General features: G+C 35.8%; 2 protein-coding genes across 2 annotated transcripts; one reads left to right on the top strand and one right to left on the bottom strand.

Annotated features, from left to right (window-relative positions):
• Positions 1-228: 228 nt before the first annotated feature.
• Positions 229-4,825, bottom strand: LOC126811577 (uncharacterized). Its single transcript, XM_056098626.1, has 4 exons — positions 4,755-4,825; positions 2,700-3,016; positions 2,313-2,447; positions 229-939 (listed from the first exon to the last, which is right to left on the bottom strand). Exons 2-4 carry the CDS (start codon positions 2,983-2,985, stop codon positions 692-694), a joined length of 669 nt encoding a protein of 222 aa, XP_055954601.1. The 5' UTR covers positions 2,986-3,016; positions 4,755-4,825; the 3' UTR covers positions 229-691.
• A 2,446-nt stretch (positions 4,826-7,271) lies between these two features.
• LOC126811575 (lambda-crystallin homolog) lies at positions 7,272-23,095 on the top strand. The gene is made up of 6 exons (XM_050537267.2): positions 7,272-7,418; positions 8,727-8,961; positions 9,930-10,091; positions 18,000-18,194; positions 19,743-19,848; positions 22,544-23,095. Exons 1-6 carry the CDS (start codon positions 7,375-7,377, stop codon positions 22,753-22,755), a joined length of 954 nt encoding a protein of 317 aa, XP_050393224.1. The 5' UTR covers positions 7,272-7,374; the 3' UTR covers positions 22,756-23,095.
• The last annotated feature ends 2,431 nt before the right edge of the window (positions 23,096-25,526 follow it).

The following is a 25,526-nucleotide window of genomic DNA, read 5'->3' as shown; positions in this document are numbered from 1 at the left end:
TAAGAGGATACCCGACAATTCAATAAAGTAATTGAATGTCATTAGATAGGAGTACACGAGAAAAATAGAAATAGTCCGTACATTCCCTTGTTTATATTCATTCTATATCTTATAAAAACATGGTAATGCACAGACTTTTTCTGTTTTTCTTTCGTGTTCACTTATCTAGTGACAGTCAATTCTTTTTATGAATTGTGAGATATCCTCTCACAATCTCATACAACAACTTTTGGTCTTCAAATGAATTATTAGTGAGCAGAAATTCGCCCGTATATCCGTTATCACTCGTCACATCAGTCAGTTATATAGAGAGATGGCTTGTGTTTTCCTTTGGCGTTCGTCACTTCCGATTCTGGAAAACTGTATTACTCAGCTATCGTAGCAATGATCTCTGTGTTAAAATTATATTTGGAATGTGTTTAACCAGCTCTATCACATATGTGATAATGACTGGCACCAATATTGTCCTTTAAGCCTTGACAAATTAGAAATATGTAGTCTGAAAACTGCACAATCTGAACTGGCAAGGTATTAAAATTCTTCACAATAAGAGATATACATTATAATCCTGACAACATTATTGCCAACCTGACAAGGCCTGATAAAAATGACTCTTAGTGAACCATGAACCTTGGTACAAAAATGGTGGTGAGTTAATTAGTAAAGAATAGTGTCATTGTTACCAAAATGATCATTCTGAGAGATCTGGAATATCTTTATATGGTGGCAAGGGTGCGACAACATCATCATATTTTGGCGGTAAAACCATGATTGTGTGTGAATGACTTTCAGCAGTGGTGCTGGAATTCAGTACTTGTAGATTTATATCTGTACCAGTGTTGGTGCGTACTTGTGTATTATGTACTACAGATTCATATGATGGTGGAAGTTCTCCTACTCCGACACCTGGTATCTGGTCAGTAGATCTTGTGTATATAACTGTTGAATGTAAAATATATCGTTATTGATCAATAATTTGGAAAAAAAAAGCCATTCAAATAATACAATATTAATTGGACTGAAATATTGCGGTATGAACCTTCGATAAAGGGTGAATCTAAACTAAACATGACTAATATTGAATATAAAACGTCTCGTCAACACAACACTTTCTTCTTTTTTAGATGTGTTTATGGTCATTTTTATTTCTTTGCTTACAAATGCAATGCGACCGAGGAGAATATTGGCCAAACAGCAGCATTTCTGCTGACTCTTATTCGATTTCCAACTACATGTATCATGGGTCTTTTATATGCTCAGCAATGTGTACATGGGGAGGACCATGGCTTTAGGTACCATCCAAAGTACTAGGAACAATTTCATTGTCTGCAGCACAGGAGTTCACTGTCCAAAGTGAAAACTAGACATTAAAAATTACATAGAAACATACGCCCACAGCAGCTAAGTCGTCCAAGCAGTCAACAAGAGTTGTCGCATATTTTTTCTGTTGTCAGTAATGAAACATTTATAATACACTATTATCTGATTAAGAGTAACAACTCATTAAGTAATTATCAGAAAATCATTAGAATTTGTTTGGCTTTTAGTTCTGCATACGAAAGATTTAATATCATGGATTAAGCTGTTCAAGTTATCAAAATTCATTCAAAATCATTATACTTGTTCGTCTCAAGACCTTAAACTCTGTGTATAAATCAAAGTCAAATGGATGATAACTTTTGTCTCTAGAGCGTCCACAAGAGTTTTCAAAGTGATCAAGGGCCATAACTCTGGTAGTAATTATCATTGAAAATCACTGGGCTTATTTGTCTCACGACCTTAAACACTGTCAATCGGATATTAAATTTAGCCTCTAGAGCATCCACAAGATTTTTCAAAGTGATCAAGGGCCATACCTCTGGCAGTAATTATCGGAAATTGTTGAAAATCAATAGTCTTATTCGTCTCATGACCTTAAAAACTGTGTTTAAATCTAAAGTCAATCAGATATTAACTTTAGCCTCTAGAGTGTCCACAAAATATTTCAAAGTGATCACGGGCCATAACTCTGGCAGTAATTATCAGATATCGTTGAAAATCAATGGGCTTCTTCGTCTCATGACCTTAATTTAGCCTCTAGAGCGTCAACAAGCAATTGTGGATGCCGGACCGACGGATGGAAAGACGACAATTGAAATGTGGTCATATAAAAAAGACAAACAGTATAACAAACCAGTGGTAGGGTAATCTTTAAATTTCCATCCTGTTGAAAATAGTTTCTTAATGACATTATAATTAATATGAATTGGCCATTACGACAGTGACACATAATAATGCACAATTCTGAAAAATGGCACTAAATATATTATTACCTGAACAAGTATGGAAACAAGCTCCTTGTTGTTGTGGAAATGGAGCCTCATCTTCATTTCTTGATTTACTGGATATACACAACTTGCACATTTTACCTAATATAATAGTAGCCATTATAATAATACCTCCACATACTGAAATTATAAATTTTATATATGCAAACATTTATTATAAAATACACTTTTTTCATCCTAGACCATAAAATGAACAGTTATTTAATATATTTACAGCAACTTTCTTTGCCATGGTAATATCCCAACTGTAGCCTACATTTTCCTCAAAGATGTTACTCATTGGCGTATAAAAATTATAACATTTATTCTCAAAATGGCCAAAGTATTGTGTTCCTCCCATTAAACCCCATTCTTCAATGATTTATGCATTACCTATTCCCATAACACACAGCATAACGGCCATGGAATTGTTTTCTTTAATAGCATCAGCTATAAATATTGAGCCTAAAAATAATAAAATGAGTCCAACACAGGCCGTGGTTATAAAACCAAGAACCATTTGACGCCATAATCTACACCCATCCTGCTTTGAGCATTTCATGGAAAGACATCTGCGTTGTTGGTCGACATAAGTTCTGTAAGATCTTGGTAGCGGTCGAGTTGGAGCTGGGATGGGTTCAGGGGATATCCCACTATCTTCAACTGTCATTCTATTCATCTTTGATGTCTTCTTCAGACCATGGTATTAACTGAAAAAAAAGAATGGAAGTGAAGTTACTAGGGTCAAGATTTCAAATTTTAACCAATTTTGCTGTATTAATATAATTTGTTAGCATTCAGCAATATGGTGTAGTCAAATAGCAATGATGCACAGTACGCTCTGTTCCGTATGGGACTCTTGTTAATCTGTACAGACAGATGCACTTGGCATTGGAACCAGATAAAAATAGACTTTGTTTATGTGCTTACTTATAAGGTCAGTGGATTTGTAGTCATTACTTGCAACTGATCAGTTAATATTTACATAACATTTATACAGTCAATTTGACGGCTTGAAGATGCAGAGCAAGACACAGCACACAATGAAAACTTAATAGTCATCTGACTTTTCGGGTGTTGACAATGGTATAAGATGGAGGGCCGGGCAAGGAATAGTGTCTAGTCCTTTGGATGGGATAAAAAAGCAGGTCCTGACTCCTGTGTATACATTTTCATGTACGTAAAAGAACCCTTGAGAGTTGGAATTCAATGATGAGCAGATATTAAAGTTGCTGTCAGGGCAAAATTTTTTCCTAGTGCACTGCATAACAAATGCCCATCTTCATTAGCCCAGGTGGTACAAAATGGCAGGATGGTAAACCCCATTTCATTTTCTAAACTTTAATTGAGCAAATGCTATGGTATGACATAACTATAAAAGAATCCACTTTAAAAATATATGCAGGTTAAATGTCTTTGCAAGTAGGAAAGGATCCAAAATAAATGAGACCGCCAGAGGTACATATGGGTGAGTTAACCTTTAAAATAGCCCAATATCATTTTGATCCATCACACATTACCTGCAGAATTTTTGTTTGGTGTTTGTTACAGTCTTGTCTAATGTCCTGTTCACAATGAGTTGTATCGACAGAAAATCTCAGTGTGAACATGTTCTGCCCTTACACAGTTATGTTGGATAAAATGTAGATTAAGGTGTTGGACAGAAGCAAAATAAAAGTTGTACCAGCTAACGTGTGAACTCAGATACTTTTGCTTGATAGGGGATGTTGTCTTTCCCTTGGTAAAACTTCACAATTTGCGACAAAAATTGGAAATTATGTGTAATTAAAACCCAAGTGTATAAGCATGCAAAATATCAGTGATAGAATTCTGAATTGGTTTTTGCACGAATGTGTCATGTGGTCAAAACTGCATACTTGCTTACATGTATCCCCCGTTCTTAAAGTGGAAACTGATTAATTCAATGTGAACACATGTAAGTTTTATAACTATTTCAACACGGCAATGGCTTAATAAACACTTAGAGATCTGATAAGTTTTACTGTCATAACAATGTGACAGGACCATTGACAGTCCTAATGACAGTTTCCATGCTTTGATAGAGTCGATGACAAACGTTAACGAACGAAAATAATGTAAATATTGGAAACAAGTGGCTATGATATCGTTTTGTAGGGAGTATTTATGCAAATAAAAACGGCCAGATTGAAGAAAAAACATATCTGAGTGAATCGACAGAGGTTTGATTGCCTGACATTACGAATTGTTGAAAAAAAACGAGCCGAAGTGAGAGCAGGTAAAATCAAGGCTTCAACTGGCATTGCATTCCTGTTCTTTGTTATTATATATTGTCTAGTTGAGTATGTTGCATGCATATACTATATATTAATATACAATTACAAGGTCAGATTCCTGTGGTTTCTTCACCAACCGGGTTAATGAAGACTGCACCACAGTTGTAATTTGTGCAATAACTTATAACGCTACCTCTACCAGTTCCCGGGGTCGTAAAGACTTGAAATTTTCAGGGGATGTTCAGCAATGACCTCACAACAAATTTCAGCCGAATCGGTCAATAACTTTTTATTTTACCTTAGTTTAGCTTCTATATAAGAGATAAGTTTATCCGATTTTGAAGCCATTTTGTTTGTTGACTATTTAGGCTCGAATGACGTCATATGTGGATTGTGGGTTAGGATAAGGGTTAGGGTAAGGGCTAGGACCTGTAGATTTCGTCATAGTCTCAAGATGTAGACAGGACTAGCCCTAACCCTAACCCTGTCTTGTTATTCGAGTCTAAATAGCCAACAAACAAAATGGCGTCAAAATCGGATAAACTTTCTCTCGTATAAGCTAAACTACAGTAAAATAAAAAGTTATTGACAGATTCGGCTGAAATTTGGTGTGAGGTCATGGCTAGGTCCCATGAATACCCCCTGAAAATTTCAAGTCTCTATGATCATGGGAACTGGTAGAGGTGCGATACTGAAATAGAGCCGTAATTTGTGCAATAGGCCTAACTATGCACATAAATTATTAATGCAATATCAACACATAGTTTATTCTACTGCAATTTACGTTCTGCTAATATTATAAGACCAGACAATTCGATCAAATTAAAAAAAAATGTTTCATTTCTCGCCTGATCATTTGATCGAAAAAATCCCTTTCGCCTTCTACTTCTATCTAAGAATCTGTATTCTATGTATTTGCTTCACAATTACTCACAGACGATTAATAAATTAATATTAAAAACTAACTATATAACTAAGTTGTTCAACTCAATGTAACATTTTCTTTCACCGTGAGTTGATATCGTAAAATTATCTAATAAAATGTTATTTACCATCAACAGCTCCATCTACTTTCATTTGACAACGTCTTTACCGCTAGACTACTTTACCACAACTTTCAGATTAACCATTGGTTAAATTTTGTGTTACCGGAATATCATCCTGAAACGAAATAAGAAAAACTTTTTTTTATACGAAAAGTTTGGGCTGAGAAAGAAGTGCTTAGCTAATACCGTTAAGATAATTAAGGTCGGGTGTATATATATTTATCCCGGTTGGTGCAGAAAATTAGGAAGTAAAAAAAAAAAATATAAAAAAATAATCAGGTCCAATTACTTTTATGTTTTATTATATTCTACATCAGAGATGTAATAATTAAGTACGTCAACAATGTCACTCTTACACTATATAATATATGAATAAAGTATTTACTTACGTCCCATCCCGGTAGGGGCTTTCCCAGAAATTGTCGCTCACTCTAGATATTTTAAGCATGAAATATACAAATCACTAAATCGTCCAGACTATCCGAATTTTTAAGCCTTAATCCTAATTCGGCTGCAACTGTAATTGCATGTTATTATAGGCAGGGAACTGTTTTACCTAGTGGCTATTATGATATGCATTAGACCTACAAAATTGCTGATTAGAAATAATAAATAAATAGATAAAATTTATCTTCAACCAGTTTCACAATTTTCTTTTTATCCTAAAATTTCAGTGCACGAAAAATATCAAATATAATTTTTCTTTATTCCAATGATTATGCACATCAGTTTCTGAAGTTCATGCTGTCCCATTCTGCACTCAGAGACTATCTACTTCATACTTCGGCGAAGAGACAGAATGCCGAAGTTTAATAAGTGCTTGCCCGTGACTGTGTGTGTGATGCCGATTGCTTTATTTCGTTTCGTGTTTATAACCTGGTCGTTGCAATTCTACTAAAAGGTTATGTGATAACTTTTTAAGCTAACAGACAAGGGAACTCAGGGGATGGTTAACGGTATGTCAATATTTTTGTTCCAGGTTCTACAAAACGAAGTAATTTGGAAAGAACTCAATTTACAACGAATTGGATTTGTACTTTTTGGTAATACATTTTGATCAAAATGTGACTTTAAAAATAATCCAAAATCATATTATGATATTTGATGCATTGATAGTCAGAAAGTATATTTACAGGAGTCGACGATTCCGTTATATCTTTGTAGATAGTTGTAAAATTTATTTTCCCCAGATAAACAAACATTGGTCGATTCTTTTGGATAACCTACCCCTCTCTCTCTCTCTGTTCCTCAAAAAGCCACTTTCGAAGCTAAGGCCATGATGTGTGAACAATGCAATAAAATGGAGTTTACCGTCCCACTTTTCTGCACCAACCGGGGTAATGAAGACGGGCATCAGGATCGAACCTGGCAGGTCTTGGATAGTGAACCAACGCCTTACTATATGAGCCACCATGGCTCCGAATGATCTGGGGAAAAAAGAATCGAATCGACACGAATGAAACGGATGTATCAACCAATAAATCATAAATAACAATAGGCGAAGATACGACTCAGGTGATATATAACTATTGTACAGTGTTCAATGAAATTTGTTAATTAGAACCTAATTGTTTGTGGCAATTTGGCAAACATCACAGATTATCAGTCACAATACAATACTGTCAATACTTATATATTGTCGCCAAACTCAAAACCCTCTCCAAATTCAAGGTGTTTAGAGGCCAATAGAATAGACCCCTTGCTGGCCGTAGACCCACAACTAAATTTTTAGGTCAGCACTTCTGTCATTACTAAATTAAAGACAATATGACTGAGTCAGATGGTAAAGGGAAGATAGCAATAGTCGGCAGGTATGTTAAATCTGGTGCCTGTTATTAATACATGTAATACACCATGAAGGGGATATGAAATGGCCCGGACAGTCTGCATGGAGAACATAGACGTTAAGTTACGCCCACTTTAGTTTAGGCCAAAGTACATTAAATTTAAATTTTATTGATTTAAAGAAAATTTTCCCATAACATCTTTTTATACGCCCACATTTTCATGTGGACGTATATTGTCGTTGCCCCTGTCCGTCCGTCCGTCCGTCCACAATTGTTTGTGAACAGTCTACAGGTCACAATTTTTATCCGATTTCAACGAAACTTGAAATATAGGTTTATCACTCTAAGATCTCGGTTCCTTTCGATATTGGCATGTATCGGACTGTAAGTTCATGGATAATGGCCCCCGATTGTACGAAAATCACGTTTTTAGCGTGTCAACACTGTAGAGGTCACAATTTTTATCCGATTTGGTTTAAACTTGAAATGTATGCTTATAACCCAAAGATCTCGGTTCCTTTCGATATTCGCGCATATCGGACCGCAACTTCATGAATTATGGCCCCTGATTGTACGAAAAATCGCGTTTTTAGCTTGTGGACCCTATAGAGGGTCATAATTTTTTATCTGATTTAAAAAACCGTACTATTATATCACCGTTAAACCCTAAGGGCGGCTGAGTTCGAATTTCGTGAAAGTCGGCCCAAAACTGACAGACAAAATGGCCGCCGTTCGTTCTCAAATAGCGTAAAAATATGGGCTTATCCTGCCTGGCAGCCGCTGGTTAAATAATGCTTTGGAAGAAAGCAAGAAAACGAATGGAAATGAAATGGAATGGGGTTTAACGGAAATACGTCATGCAGTGTGTTATACAGGGAATTTTTTGCCAGGTCATAGATGTTTTTGCGAATTCTTGACCGAATTCGAATTGTCAAGGAGTAAGGAAGCCATGCAAAGTGCATACTGGTCCTAGGTTCTATATCCTATCCAAACTACTAGACGTTCTCCACCCCTCTACCCAGTTTTGCACTACTGATAGAGCGACACATTATGGTATAGTATTATGTATATCTACTGCGTGTGAGTAAAATACCTATGCAATTTGGAAGTCTGATGACATGTAAACATAGTAAATACCCGGAAATGACGTAAGAACATTTATGTAATTCCAGTTTATAATAATCAATATCAACTTCTTTATAAAAGACACCTAAAAGTATGTTTTGGTTAGACCCCTCCCCCTCCGCACCCCTCCACACCCCCTCCGCACCACCTCCGCACCACCACCACCAACAATTCATTCATTTCACATTTCGAACGCATATTTTTCAGTGGTTTAATCGGCCAAAGCTGGGCAACCATATTTGCAGGATCTGGGTATGGTGTCACCATATATGACATTGACAGTGAACAAGTAACTAGAGCCCTCGCTAATACAAAATTAACCCTAGAAAGATATGAACAGGAGGGTTGTCTCAGAGGAAATTTATCGGCCCACCAACAATCTAGCCTTATACGTGGCAGCAACGACCTAAAATCTTGTTTACAAAATGCCATTTATGTTCAGGTAGGCATATGTATATAACACGGCTTTGTTCGTTTAATATGCCTATAATTTTTGTAATTTGGACATGGCAAAACTTGTTGAACACGTGTTTCGTAATTACTAATTGACATTTTGTCTTCTATAATAATATAACCATTGGGGAAAATTGCTAGTTCAGAGCGTCAGAGCCCATTTAACTTGTAGTATTGCACCAAACACCACATCTGGCCCGGATCCAGGATTTTGTTGAGGTGGGGGGGGGGGGTGCATACATTGGAGCAAAGGGTAATCATCAGAGTGCCGCATGCATTAGTGGTTTGGTGTAGTCCCCAGAGTGTTCGTCGCGGCCTCATTCCGAAAGCAATTGTATACCTTGCAACCTTAGGAATTGCTTGGGCAGAGACAATGCGAAAATCATGTTTATATCATCTATTAAAGAGCAGATATGTGAACTACGACAGTAATAAAGCAAACGAAAATGAAAATCAACTATGTCACATATCAAACAGAAACTAAAATCTGGGAATCCCATTGCTGGCTGCAGGTGCTGGTCCGAACAGTGATGACCAGTCTCACTGGGGCTGAGGGGGGGGGGGGGCACATTGTCCTGCACATTGTCCCGACACAGTAGTTAGTCCATACATTTTTTGTTCGTAATTAAGAAATTGTATATAAAGTGTCCGTGTCCTCTTGCATCACAAATATATTTCTCTGTTATGATAGCAGTAGCTTATTGTTTTCAAATGATACCATTACCCTGTTGAAGACCAGGTACTATTTTGATCAGACGTTTAAAATGCCCATTAGGACCAGCAGTTACTATATTTGAAAAAATCCCCGAATATTCTACTGTGAGTCCAGTAGCATGACAGCTAGACTACCACGCCCCCCCCCACCCGGTAACGGAAACACATACACAAACACACCAACATAACGAACAAACAATTACGAGAGTATACAAAATTATTTAATGGTATGTAACTGTTTAGGAATGTGTACCAGAAAGTATTGAGATGAAGAAGAAAGTATTTACACAACTGGATGAATATTGCGAAGAGAAGACGATTATGGCTAGTTCTAGTAGCTGCATTAACTCTTCACAATTTACTGGAGATCTAAAACATAGATCTAATATGTTAATAGCTCATCCCGTAAGTATCACCACCATCACCATTATCATCATGTTACTAATGATCTCATTAAAGCGTCTGATCGCCATTTGAGGGATTATTAATCCCTAGCAACAGTGTAAGGGTCTCCCCAACCCCCCACCTTCACGACGGTGGCTAAGTGAGAGGGACGTTGGCTGGCTAACCTGGAGGTCCCGTGTTAGATCCCTGCGTTGGCCGAGAAGGTTCATCAGGATTTTCCTTGTCAGTGGTGCAGGACAGAGGGCCTGACAAGGATAGCTGTCTAGTCGCTTTGATGGGACGAAAAACCGAGGTTCCGGTACACATTGGCTTGCACGTCGTAAAAGATCCCTTGACAATTGGATTTGGAATTCGATATAAGAGTAGGCCGTAGCGCCGCTGCCTGGGCAAAATTACCCTCATAGCACACTGTATGGCGTATTACCGTCTTCATTAGCCCTGTCGGAGCAGAACAAGAGGACGGTAATCCCCATTTCATTTCATTTCCTTTCCACCCTCACGACCAGGGCCCTTATTCACGGAAACTTAAACTAAGATACAATCGAAATTTTAAGAAATACTGCAATTCGATTGGCTGACCAGTAATATCAATTTGCATAAATCCAATTTGCATATTTGGCAGCCAATCGAATTGCAGTATTTCTTAAAATTTCGATTGTATCTTAGTTTAAGTTTTCGTGAATAAGGGCCCTGAGGACGATGAAAGTTAGTTTTAAACACAATTGAGCAATGCCCCAAGGATGATGATGGGTGTTTAAGACTACAAACAGTGCGTGTAAGAAAGATTTATGACAATTAAAAAAATATTATACACAGGATCTAGGTTTCATTCTGTCAAGCCTGTAGGTCGTTCCGGCACTGTCGTAAACTTTGAATTTCTGAAAGGAATATCAGTTCAAAAATGGTCGCGTTACAACCATAATATATCAGATATATTACCTTTAATGAATATTAGTGTAGTATAACAGTTAGTTGTAATACTATATAATATGTCTAGAGGTTATTTAAAGGGACTATCCCGATTTCAAGAGAATAAAAGTCGGAGTACGTATGAAATTTAAGCGCCAAAATATAGAGGAATGGTGTATTTACTGTCTCTCAAAATTCCAGCTCAAAATATTGAGCCGTTTGGACTTGAACGTCAAAACTGCTTATCCGGACAGGTAACACTTTTAAGATTTCGGGGCAGTTTTTTCGTTGGGTGACCTGATAATTGATTCCTGTTCCTTGAGAGGTCTATATTATAGTGAATGACCCATGTGCTCTACTCTTTTGGTTGTGTCTACTTAATGTATTGAAGCCGTTACCTACAAATGGGTGACAGCTAGATTTGGACTAATTAGGTACCTTGTAGATTGAAAACGGTCAATGACCCCATAGTCTGGTAATCCAAATGGTCTCCCATGCTAGAAAACTGGACACCCTTCATCCGCCCCTCCCCCTTAGTGTTTAAATCCAGGGTAGCTTCCGTGCAGGTAACCAATCAGGCAAAGGACGTACCTGGCCAATTTCCCGCGGGTTAGTCTATGACTCGTGCACGTATCCTCTTTAAAAGAAAGAGTGCGATTAAGGTTCTTTTAGATATGATACGGCGTTCCTATATAGAGATAGACGTACCATTAGAGGCCGGGATAGACATCACAGGGTTTGAACTGGTTTGACGTTTAAATACTTATAGTTGCCATTTCGTTGTTGTAGAATATCATTGTACAAGGTAGTTTGAATTTACAGAGGTTTTTGAAGATTTATATATACAACGCAACGAGAAGTTCTACTGTGACACAAGATAATGTCCCATATACGATTTGCTGTCCCACCGTGTGACGTGGTGTCACATACATATTTTTATACGCCCACATGGAAATGTGGTCGTATATTGCTGTCGCCCCCGTCCGTACGTACGTCCGTCCGTCGTCCACAATTTCCTGTGAACACTCTACATACTACATTTATCATCTAATTGTTTTGAAATTGATATATGTTGCTGAAAAAGCCTATTTAATTTCAATAATTTTCGTTAATTACTTCTGGAGTTATGGCCCTTGTTTCACTTTGTTGAACTTTGTGAACGCTCTAACGACAATATTTATCATCCAATCTGTATGGAATTTATAATAGCATCATTTAAATTAGTGACACGAAGAAGCCTATTGAATTTCAGCAATTTCCGTTAATTACGTCTAGAGTTATAGCCCTTGTTTCACTTTGTTGAACCTTGTGAACGCTCCAACGACAAAAGTTATGGAATTTATGCGCATCATTTAAATTAGTGAAACGAAAAAGCCTGTTCAATTTCGGCATTTTCAAATAATTACTTGTAGAGTTATGACCCTGGTTGAACCTTGTTGAACCATGTGAATGCTCAAATGATGAAAGTTATCATCCGATCTGTTTGAAATTTATATGCATTATATAAATTAGTGAAATCAAGAACCCTATTGAATTTCAGCAATTTCTGTCTATTACTTCTAAATTTATGGCCCTTGTTTTACTTTGTTGAACTTGTGAACGTTAACGTTTTTTAAATTAGCGAAATCAAGAATTCTATTGAATTTCAGCAATTTCTGTCGATTACTTCTAAATTTATGGCCCTTGTTTTACTTTGTTGAATTTGTGAACGTTCAAATGACAAAAGTTATAATCCAATCTGTATGAAATTTATATGCATTATTTGAATTAGTAAAATGAAAAATCCGGTCAAATTTCAACAATTTCTGTAAATTACTTCCAGAGTTAAGGCCCTTATTCAAGTTTGTAGAACCTTGTGAACCCTCAAACGACGAAAATTAAATCTGATCTGTATGAAATTGTCTTGTAAATAAATGCCCCAATTATCTACAAAAGAAAGAAATCTGCGACAAACCTTGCTGTGAGCGTATTTTTCGTTGCCTGACAACCTATCTTTATTTGAAGCTGTTAGACAGGATCGTGTCACCAGGAGATCCAGATAAGGGTACATCTATCTCTTTTTGGTTGTGTCTAAAAGAGATTGTTTAACACGCGAGAATGACATATCTGTCAACATAGTGTTACATTAGCAACTGTAATATATTAGATATTCTACTTATAATATTAGTGTAACACGGTGTGTTACAAAATGTCGTTATTACACAACACTGACAACAGTGAAGTAATATATCTATATATACCTTGTGTTGTGTTTTTTGTTGTGAATATTTAGCCATACTTTTTTATGGCATTTATTTTTTGTATCAAATGAGGCCTGATAATATATTTGGCATGAATATGATGGAGGTAGTGTACCCCAGTTTAAATTCTATAAAAATATAGATAATTACACCCCCCCCCCTCCTCTCCGCATAACACGCACACCCACGCAAAACCCTTGCGTGTCCGCTTTTGTTTTCGTTAATGTCTACAATAATTGAAACCAGTTTGAATTTGGATTTTATGCCAGATTTATCGAATGGAAAACGACACACGTGTTGTAAGAAAACTTATACGTCATAATTGACGTCATAAATGGTGATATCACCTGACTTCCTTAATTTAAACACCTGAAATACAACTACTTTATAGCAGTGTTACATATTTGGCCTTTTGTGTGATAAAGGATTGGGAATGATATACGTCTAAACATATAACGTAAATAGAACGTTGAAGTCAAAGGAAAAGGGGATTTGCGGGGGTAGCTCCTTATAATTGCCTTGAAATAAAGGTAGTTGCTTCCCTTGAACTGCGTGTCTTTGTAATTTACCCGGATTTCCACAAACTAATCGAAGATTGCTGCAGGATTTGTTTTCAAAAACTCGGCAATTCTTTACGCTTTTTTATTCTGTTTTCTTAGTTAAAAATTAAATACTCAATTTGAGTACATTTTAGCGTGAACATAGTCGTGAAACATTACACTTATGTAAATGACAAACAACGGCTTTAAGAAGCTGTAAGGCATGTATATGAACAAGAGCTCATCCATTAAGACGAATAATGTCTTCAACTTTATCCGGAAGAATACATATATGGCGAAAGGCGTTCTATTATGATAAATGTACTGTGATGATATCTCATAATTGTGGTATTGATATCTATTATTTAAATTTCTTGAACCGGAAGATTGACAAAGAAAGCCCAGAAAATGTAATTTATATACGTGTTATGATCTCTCCAAAATATAGCCCGACACAATGTGCGTAGCACAGTCAGTAGAATTTATCCCCCGCCTTTCAAAAAAAGGGTTCGTCAGTTATATCTGTCTGTCCGTCACACATTTTGAAACACAAAATTGAGATATAATGCTCAAATTGGTGTAGTTGTTCATTAGGTGAGAGAGAGAGAGAGAGAGAGAGAGAGAGAGGTTTAACGTCCACTCGACACAAACTAGGTCATTTCGGGACTAACATATGGTTTAATTTTATATCAATAATTCGCTTGCGCGTAGGGGTCTTTAGCAGTGGGAGGAAACCGAAGGACCCGGAGAAAACCCACGAGGTTGGACAGGCGACCCTACTCCTTGTCACGTACAACCGGGGATTCGAAACCACGTCAGTTGACTCAATGACAGGCTTTATGAAACAGCGCGCACTTTCTAACCATTCTGCCACCCCCCCCCCCCCCCCGTTCGTTAGGTGATTGCTTGAAGTAACCAAATTCACTGGCCGAGCATTTTATACTTAGACTAAGCAGCTGTCCGTCTGTCCGTTATACCTTATAGGCCACAATTACACTGCTTTTAATTGAAGTAGAATCTTGGTGTAGATATTACTTTATGTGAATTTCTTGACAAATATTATGGACTACCGGACGACGTAGATACCGTGGACCATTTTTCGTTTTATCCAGGTGACTAATGCCTTCCGAAGCGTCCACATTTAATAAAGAGTTTATCACTATTATTACATGTAATTAGGTACGATACCAACTGCCTTGCTTTGATTACAGCTACTGTAATAAATCAGAAATTCTACTTTTAATTAATATTACTGTAACAGTTGGCAACAGTAATATATCAGGCATTTTACTTTTAATTAATATCGGTGTAACACTTGGTAAATTAAAACAGATAAACTTGACATCTGATATTAATCAGTCACATAGGCTAAGTACGTGTTCGTTTCTAATTCTTTGTTTTCTTATCAGATAAAATGTGTATAGTCACCATAACCTATTTTGTGTATTACGCATTTCATTTTTATACGCCAACATTTCAGTGTGGGCGAATGCTGTCGTTACCCTGCCCATCGGTTGTCCGCCCATCTGTCCGTCGTCCAAAATTTCTTGTGAACACTCTGCAGACTACATTTATTAGCCGATTGTTTAGAAATGTATATATTGCTTACATTAGTGACACGAAGACACCTATTTATTTGTTAAAGGAGCTAAATCGCTAATATTCGGGACCTAGAAATTGGCACAAATGGGTCGCAATGCATATAATAATGTAATATGAATGTACATAAACTGATTTGCATTCAATCGTTTTCGTTTTACTCTAATTTAAAATCAGTTATGTTCGGCGAAATACGCCGGAAGTCTCAATCGAATGGCAATCTTTAGCGTCTGGTTATTCCAGTCTACACCGATATTATTTATTGGGCATGCTCTCCCGATAAGAATATGACGTCACCGTTTGACATGAATTGTGGAATATGTACACGATTCGTGTACCAATGGTAAAATGTTTATTTTGTCTTAAATATTGGACATCAGAAGCTCACCTTTTCCCGGTAAGATTACAACATCAATGTTGGTTTAAAATTGACAAATAATTCGTATTTTCTATATCGAAGACTTTAGATGATATTGAGTTAAAGAGTTTAAAGAGTTATGGCACTTGTTTTAATTTATAGAACCCCGTGAACGCTCTAACGGCAAAGGTTATCATTATAATCTGTACGAAATTTATGTGCATTATTTAAATTAGTAGCTGATCGTATTTCAACAGTTTCCGTTAATAACTTCTGGAGTTATGGCCCTTTTTTTCACGTTGTACAACCTTCTGAACGCTCGAATGACAAAATTTATTAACCTATCTGTATGAAATTCATATGCATTGTTTACATGTACATTAATAAAACAGAGAATCAAATATTCTCGAGTTATGGATTTTGTCTCACTTTGTAGGACCTTTTTATTTATGATGTGAACGATCGAATGGCAAAAGTTATCTTCCTATCTGAAATTTATATGCATTATTCAGATTAGTAAAACGGAGAAGCCTATGGAATTTCAACAATTTCTGTTTATAATTTCTGGTGTTATGACCCTTGTTTCACTTTATGTTACCTTGTGAACGCTCAAACGAAGAGAATTATAATCTGATTTGTATTAAATTGATATTTCTTTTAGTGTCTTGTAAATGCCCCCAATACCCCAAAAGAATGAATATGAAACAACCCTTGTCAACTGCTGTTTCTTTGCCTGGCAATCTATCCTTAACGGATGTTCTTTTAAAATTTGGTGTGAAGCATTGGGGTCATAAGAAGATGAATTCTATTCATTTTCAGCGTTCCGCGACTTATCACCCTTTTCCGAACACATTGTAAATGCGATAGAAGCTGTAGACTTTACCTGATGTTTTTCAAATTTGATGAGAAGCATTGCGGTCATAAGAGGATAAACCATATTTATTTTCAGCGTTCCGCTACTCTTCGTTCCGTTTTTTTTTACATATTTCTTTCAAATTTTCTGGAAGTTCAGGTGTCACGATAAGTTAAAGCCTATCGATTTTCAGCGTTACGCGACATTTAAAGCCCCCCACCCCTTCCCCATTGCCAAACACCATGTGCACGCCAAACACCATGATAGACCAGTTATTTTGGTAGTATTACCATGGACCGTGTATAGATGGACAGGCAACGCCCACGAAGCCTTTAGAATTCTGTGCCGCGGCAAAAGAGAGACCTGACAATCGTGACTAAATTAAATTAGCTCCCCTCGCGCAAATACCTGTATTAAGTTTAAAAGCAAAGAAACAGAAATCAATTCATAATATTTTTATTAATCTTGCTACTCTTTTTTTTTTAAACCCATGCTGATGATTGGGGTGTAAATATATCAACACATCGTCTTTGTTTACTTCGGACGCCTATATATGTGAATCCGAAAAAAAATCTTAAAAACAAATCTACTAAAACACTCTTTTAATTTTTACTTCTGCACAATTAATCATCATTCCGGACAGTATTATACCACGGGAATTTGGAGTATTAAGCAAAACCAAAATGCTTACAAAACCTACGAAAATATTGAAATCGATAATTTCACAATTTTCAACTGCTGCATTTGGAAATTTCAAAGTTTCAAACTGGACAAATTCGTCACTACCGGATAGGAATACTTATCAGGTTGAAAAATTACCGTGTAACTATAAGAATACCGTAAATTCCAAGGAGGAGTTCGAGAAATTAATCAGTATAAAATCCCGCAATGTCAAAAATCACATCGCTTGATTTGCCGTTGACATTGAGATCTCGCCGTGTCTCGCGCGAGCGGCAGAGAATCCAACAAACGGGACTCGTTGCCTGTCCATCTATACACGGTCCATGGTATTACACTAATTTGCCACTTTGTATTAACAGAGTTTGAGTTAGAGCCAATAGTACTATATCTATAGTTTGTTTTACTCAGAATTATAGAAATCTAGAAAACAAATCCACTTTAAGCTGTTCCAGTTTGGTACAGGATTTAAAGTTCATTTATGCCAACTGTTAAGTAGGATAGTTCTTTATCTATACCCGAGGGCAAGTTTCATAAGGAAAAACCACGCTGCTCAAATTTAGTTCTTAAGAGACAATTTAGCCGTTTAGCTTCTTGGAATAAGATACTTAACCAACCTTCTGTAATTTAAAAGGCGTATTGCTAATAACGACGTTATATATATGCACTGGGGGCATTCTGATTAGATTTGTCATGTTCTTTCCTGATGTCATGATTTATCCATTATTCTAGGTTAATCCACCTTATTTTCTTCCCCTGGTAGAAATAATTCCTGCACCGTGGACAGACCCAGAGATTACAGCTCAAACCAGATCATTATTAGAGGAAGTGGGTCAATCACCTATTACACTGAACAAAGAAGTTCCGGGGTTCGCACTCAACAGAATACAATATGCTGTTATTAATGAATGTTGGAGCTTGTTGCAAGTATGAATAATATAAACTTCAGATCAATGCTCACCAGGCTATTGTGGATGAGATACGCTATGATAGTTAACTTGTGTGAGGTTAATTTAATTGCTTTGGAAACGGGGTGGGGCGCGAAGCGTGCGGTGGATCATATATACTTAAATGTTCTATCAAACCATATAATTTAATGCATTTATATCATATAAATACTTTCCCAATCAATCGCTCCCCTGACAATAGATTATAAAAACATACATTATGAGATTTTATTATAAATATATAATTTACTTAACCATACTTTATGCAAGAGCTAAATCTGCCTGTTGCAGGCCTTTCTTTTGGCCTGAAATGTTAACTAAATTATTAATTAGACATTAATTAACTTATCCAGACCATAACCAACTCTCGATGTCATCGCTATCCTGCCATATTGATGATTAAATCCAAAAATGGATAATCGAGACTATGTTTTATTATCGTACTTACTTTAGTAATGATGATCGAGGCTATAGGCCTAAAATTCAATAGCTAATATCTCGCTTTAGAATGCATGGATCAATTTGATTGAAATTGTCAACAAATTGCCTTTACATTATCTAGTTTTTAACTATTATAGTGAGAACTGTCAGCTCTTTATCTAATCTCCTATAATACCCCTTTAAATGGCCCATGAAACCATATATTGTAATGTATCTGTATTATATAAATACTTTCCTTGTCAATCGGTTCCCTGTTAATAGCCTATAAAAGTATACATTATGAAATGGAAGAATCTCACACGTGTCACCTTGTGAGAAATCAATAATTTCAGAAAAACGTGGCCCTACGTCATGGTGGTTCAATGATGGCGTCATTAAGAAAAGAAACTGAAAGCCATAAAAATATTTCAAATTTTCGATGAATTATTCATTGATATATTTAACTGGTTTTCTGGTTGTTGCGATAATGTGAACATCAAGCCTGTTTGTATTGTTTGGAAACTGATAGGGTATCGACTTTACAAATCATTTATATTACCGTGTTAAATGTATATCATTACAACACGCTATAAACAGTTACTTATAACGTAGTCATTTGTACGATCACACAATAATGTAATAGATAATAGCGTTAACTGGCTATGACATACCAGAGAACTGAAAGTAAAAATAATAAAAAAATACGTTTTGGTTTGGACTTTTAAATGTCAATGTAAAACCGCGTTGTTGATCATGATTCTAATACCATACCACTTTTAAAATTCGGCGTGGTATATACAGCCTATTGTAATTGTTTAGAAACAAAAGAGTTTTTTGGCATGACATTTAATATTACGCATTTAATCATTATTTTTTGGCATGACATTTAATATTACGCATTTAATCATTATTTTATCACTTGTTGGGACAGTATTCAATGTTTTTCTATTGCAAAATCAGAAATAGACTAAAATTAGCTTACCATTCTGTACTTATTTTAACATGCAAATATTGAAACCCGACAACAACATTTAATCAAAATGTATATCTGATCCCTTTCTTTTATTAACCAGTGAAATTTAAGATTATTTCTCTTTTTCTTATTTAGTCAGGAGTATTAAGTGCCGCAGATATTGACAAAGTTATGTATGAGGGATTAGGAAGACGATATGCCTTCATAGGACCGCTTGAAACAATGCATTTAAATGCCGACGGTAAGTAATTAAGAAATATTTTTTTCCACATGCCCTGTCCGAGATGTGCGTGTATCTATTTCAAAACCAATATTGTAACAGTTGTATTAATTTAAAAATCCATTTTCTTCCAGGGTACACATGTAGCTATAATATCAAAATGACCGTGATATATTTTACTAGTTATTTCAGACTTTACAGTACAATGGAAAAGTTGATATGTATACGTTAACATGGCTTCAAAATATTAGCTCTATCAAAACTAATTGGCAAAAAACGTTGGTCTTACTCCATTAACAAATTATTAGCGAGAATGGACTTTTGACATGAATTAGGAACAGCAACTCAGAATGTCAGCCTCTGCACCGTGTTAATATTTGGCAGTAAGATACAAATAACATGAGAACAATGCTAATACAATGGGTCAATTCAAGTCCAGGGTTACGCTTGTGTTGAGGTTGTGTTGTAGTGGGTGTTTTTTTATGCCTTAACCTGGGCCTCTAAATTTAACGCTAGTGTGTACACCAATGGGTCAATTCAAGTCCTTGGTTAAGTTGGGGTAGTGTCTAACACCAGTTAAATCAGTGTAGCACTGGGGTAACGCTGCGCTAACTCAACCACAGACTCCCTCTGTATTTGAAATCAGTCTGTGTTATGGTCTGCGGTGTTGAGGTTGTGTTAAAAATGGATATATTTACACAACATGAACACCAGTGTCGTATCTGTGTTACCTAAACACTAACTTATACCTGATCTCCTCAGTTTTTCTATATTTTCAATATGTGCAATATTCTATTTAATTACATAAAAACTTATTAGATACTAATAACTTGATAAAAGTTATTATCTTGTTAAAAATAACTCTAACACTAACCCCTAGGGGTTAAAAAAAATATCTGTTCAAGTCATTTATTACAACGCTGGTGTAAAACAGCAGACGGCAAGAAGGAAATTCTTTTAAGGTTTTTAGATTTAGTTTTAAGGCTTAAAATGACTTTTTATCCATATATGGCCAACACGTAAGACAAATAAATGTTGATCGCAGACCTGCTAATTTACGAGAAATTTTAGGAAATGTCCACTGAATAATGATCAAATGAGACTACAAAAATTCAACATAGATCCTAGTTACTTAACTTCCTGGAATCGGTTATTTGTCCCCAATTACCTTTCTTTTGGTGTTTTTTTTTTACTTTGCCAGCTCATGCAAAGAATTGAATGCGTTAGAACAGAAGACAAAAACAAAGTGTAGCATTTAAAGATAACAATAGTGTTAACAATTGGAAGCTTTACAAGATTATTAATTGCATACAGACCTTAACAAGTAAGGTTGATGCATATACATGTAGATTAGCCCCGAAGTCCTCTGTAAGCTGCATTTCCCAATACTACATTATTAGGTGGCATAGTGTTTAAATACTTTGAGAATGAGCTGACCACTCTGCTGCAGTTTTGCCATGTGCAGTGCCGGGGCTACCACTTAAGATGTGTCTCACCACTCCTCTCAGGTCCACAATATATTGAACATTCAGGGCATTACACGATTCACCAAAAAAAAAAGCATCTCCAGCATAAAATGGCTGTTGTATTTTAACAATTATACTATCAATGTACAACACCGAAATAATATTTCTGCCATCGGCTAAATGGATTGGACCTCTAAGGTTGGTAAATTCAATTTGTTGAGGAATTTTATGAATCTGACAGAAATATCAAACAAAAAATCAGCAATTTCATGTGTACATAAATTACAAGTACTCCTTGCAATCCCAAATGCATGAGTTGGCTGACTATAATAACCACTTCTAACCGCTTTCGGGAAGTTAAGTAACTGGGATCTATGTTGAATATCTGTTGTCTCTATGTATTATATTTCCCCTCTGGAATTTATCGTAAATCAGTAGGTCAGCTATCAAGATTTTCTTGGCTTTCTGTTTTGGCCATGTATGGCTTAAAACAGCATTTTAAGCCTGGAAACTAAAACTAAAAGACTGAAAAAAAACTTTATGTCGCCTACTGTTGATATAAATGATTTCAACTAAGATTTTTTTAACCCCTAGAGGTTAATGTTAGAGTTATGTTTAACAAGATAATAACTTTTATCAAGTTATTATTATCTAAGAGTTTTTTTTATGTAATTAGAAATAATATTGCACAGAATTTTTTGCCTGATTGTTTTTTTTTTCATGTAAATTTGTTTACAATGTACTTAAATCGGGAAATTGATATTGAAAATACATGTATAGAAAAACATAGGGACCCAGATATAAGTTAGTGTTTGGCTAACACAGATACGACACTACTTGGACACCAAAGACCTTAACACGATTGATTTGTGTGTAAATATATCCATATTTAACACAACCTCAACACCGCAGACCATAACTCGGACTGATTTCAAATACAGAGGGGGTCTCGGGTTGAGTTTATAGCAAAGCTTTACACCAGTACTACACTGATCTATCTGGTGTTAAACACTACACCACCTTAACCCAGGACTTGAACAGACTGTATCTCGAATTCATTGTCTTATACAGTTCCTCATTCAAATATCCCACTTTTAAATTTAAAATACTTTACGCTCTTTTCGGTATGGCTAGTGTGGAACGTGCGTCTCATCTTCAAGTAGAAAACAACAAACCATCCAACCAACTAATCATTCAGATGATGACAGGTCGGTTCAAATACTAATTTCGTTTTCTGATTTCTTTTGCAGGTATTGTTGACTATTGTAAAAGATATGCTGAGGGTGCTTATAATGTATCAGCTACATTTACACCGCCACCAATAAGATACGATATACCGACAGCCGAACTGGTAGAAAAAGAACTCGGCCAAATCACACCTCCGGATAAAACTAATGAACGAAAGCAATGGAGAGATTCACAATTTGCTGCTTTAGACAAACTTAAAAGAGGCTCAAATTAAAATGCAGACGCGTACATAATAGATTGATGTTTTGGAAAGATGAGTGGTTTATAAAGTAAAAGTACACTGAAAAGTATAAAGTGTGAAGATAATTTCGACGTAACTTGACTTGTTGTACAATTTGATTTACAGGCAACAGACAAGCAAATAAATCATTGCGAAATCCTACATTTTAACACAATTTTGATCAAATGTACTGCCTCTAGTACTAGAATCTGATCAAAGTTTACAGAATCATTTTAGGGTTTTTGATGACAATAATTGTGAATGTTTACATTTCTTCATTTGTCGTACCAAAGAAATACAATCTAATGAATTAAAAAATGAAGAAAACTTTAAATTGTGCTTGGTACTTGTAATTAGTAAGATTAGAAATTGGGAGTTGCCACATTAAAGATTGTCGTCACTTACCTTTAAAGATACCTTCCCACAAAAGTATTTATCTTGTGGTTATTTCCAATAAAAGTATGGCAATTTTGGTATATATGGAAAGTAGAAACATCCAATATTACTACAAAAATACCGGATTCCCTGAAAAACACCCACGGACAAAAATGTAAGGGTTTCCCTAACTGGCAATCTGACGATTAGGGATGTCTGCTCGAGTGACGTCAAAGGTTGCAAGCAATGATTGTCTGATATCCTATCGTCTGTGAACGCTTGGTGTATATTATGTTGATCAACTTGATGGTAAGCTTCAGCGTATAACACTTTCTTAGATAATAAAACACCGAAAAAGACGTCGGCAGTGGATAACCCGAAAATTTAATTGGGCTTCGATATTTATGATAAATGGACAGCGATTAAAGACAACGTTGTCTTGTATATGCAACGAATTCTCCCCCGACTTCGCCCCCATCTGCTCGAGGGACGTCAAAGGTTTCACACGAAGATTGTCTGATCTCCTATCGTCTGTGAACGCTTGATGTATATAAATTGATAAACTTGATGGTAAGCTTCAGCGTTTAACACTTTCTGAGATAAAAAAAGACGTGGGCCGTGGATAATCCGAAAATTTAATTGGGCTTCGATATTTATGATAAATGGACAGCGATTAAAGACAACGTTGTCTTGTATATGCAATGAATTCTCCCCCGACTTCGCCCCCATCTGCTCGAGGGACGTCAAAGGTTTCACACGAAGATTGTCTGATCTCCTATCGTCTGTGAACGCTTGATGTATATAAATTGATAAACTTGATGGTAAGCTTCAGCGTATAACACTTTCTGAGATAAAAAAAACACGAAAAAAGACGTGGGCCGTGGATAATCCGAGAATTTAATTGGGCTTCAATATTTATGATAAATGGACAGCGATTAAAGACAACGTTGTCTTGTATATGCTATGAATTCCCCCCCCCCCCCCCGACTTCGCCCCCGTTGCTAAGTACCGCGTCGGCCAAGTCACGCGACACAAAACGTGACCACTTTTAATACAAATTTTTTATAGCAGGGGTATTCCCTAACGAATACAATTTTGTAAAAGGATCTGAAGCAGCATTTTTGATTATTAATTAGTTTGAATATGATTTTAGTCCAACTTTATCATCAAATCACACATTTTGTACGTGGGATGATATCTTTAATCCTCCGTGAGTGAGTCGAGAAAAATGTCGGAATTTTTAAAGTCTTGGTCACTCTTGTTAGAGATAACGCCCATGAGACTAAAAAGCACAGTGTTCTTTAATCTTTCGAATGGGACGAAAAACTCGTATCATTGACAGGTGGAACATGATGACGTGTAGGGGGTATCGCGGTTGAACCAAAATTGAGAATGATTACAAGACCGAATATATATATGAAAGAATTAATACTTGGATTCGGAAGATTTGCTATAAATAAATTGACCCATTGACCGATTAATTGTGCAATGTCTACATCCTATCCTAGTGTGTATATCTTAACCGTGTGAGTTTCTAGAAAATTCATACAGGAAGGTTTAATAATATAACATGCAATTATGAACTTCAGCTGTAAAATAGCCCCACATTAAAGAACTATGTCAGAAACCCATTATGTTGATATTGGAATGTAGAACTTGAAAACATATTATTCCCTGGTGCTTTTAAAATTAATAGGCATTTAATGGGGTTTACAAAAAAAACCTACTTGTTTTATCAGCGGTTTTAACCTTCTAATTAGTAATTTAATAAGTTTGCACACATGATTAACTCGAAGGTAAAAAGGTAAATTTAATGAAAAGCTGATATATCTGTTATTATCAGATAACCGTGTTATTTTAGTAGATGGATAATTATTATTCTAATTGGTAATTTAAGCAGTTTTATACATCTTTAATTTGTAAATTCTCACCACAGAATTAAATAGTGTTAAATATTTATATGGAGCTGTGAAAAACTATAAAACAATATATAATTAAAGTTATGAATAATAGAACAGTGGTGCCAACTCTTTCGTATAATTGGGCATAATGAACCCAGTGTAACAATGATTAATAGGAAACCAAAAAAAACCCCAACAAAATCCAATTATAATTTTGCCAATAAATTCTTGTCTACAAGGACTTATATTATTTTTAAAAGCCATTGTGGACGTTCCACATTAGTTTGACCAAACATACTTAAATTAAGTTAAATTTAAGAGACATTATTACATTCAGTGAGAAAATTAATGTAATTAATTTTGAATAACAACAACACCCCCAATTACAGAAAAACTAAACACTAACCTACTTGGAGTAAGAAAATTTGAAAACCGTGGATTCAACTAGCATCCAATAATCAGGAAATGATGGTGACTATCAAAACTGTC

The sequence above is a fragment of the Patella vulgata genome, chromosome 2 (assembly GCF_932274485.2).
Source record: "Patella vulgata chromosome 2, xgPatVulg1.2, whole genome shotgun sequence".
Lineage (NCBI taxonomy): Eukaryota > Metazoa > Mollusca > Gastropoda > Patellidae > Patella > Patella vulgata.
This window is presented reverse-complemented; position numbering and strand designations above follow the sequence as displayed.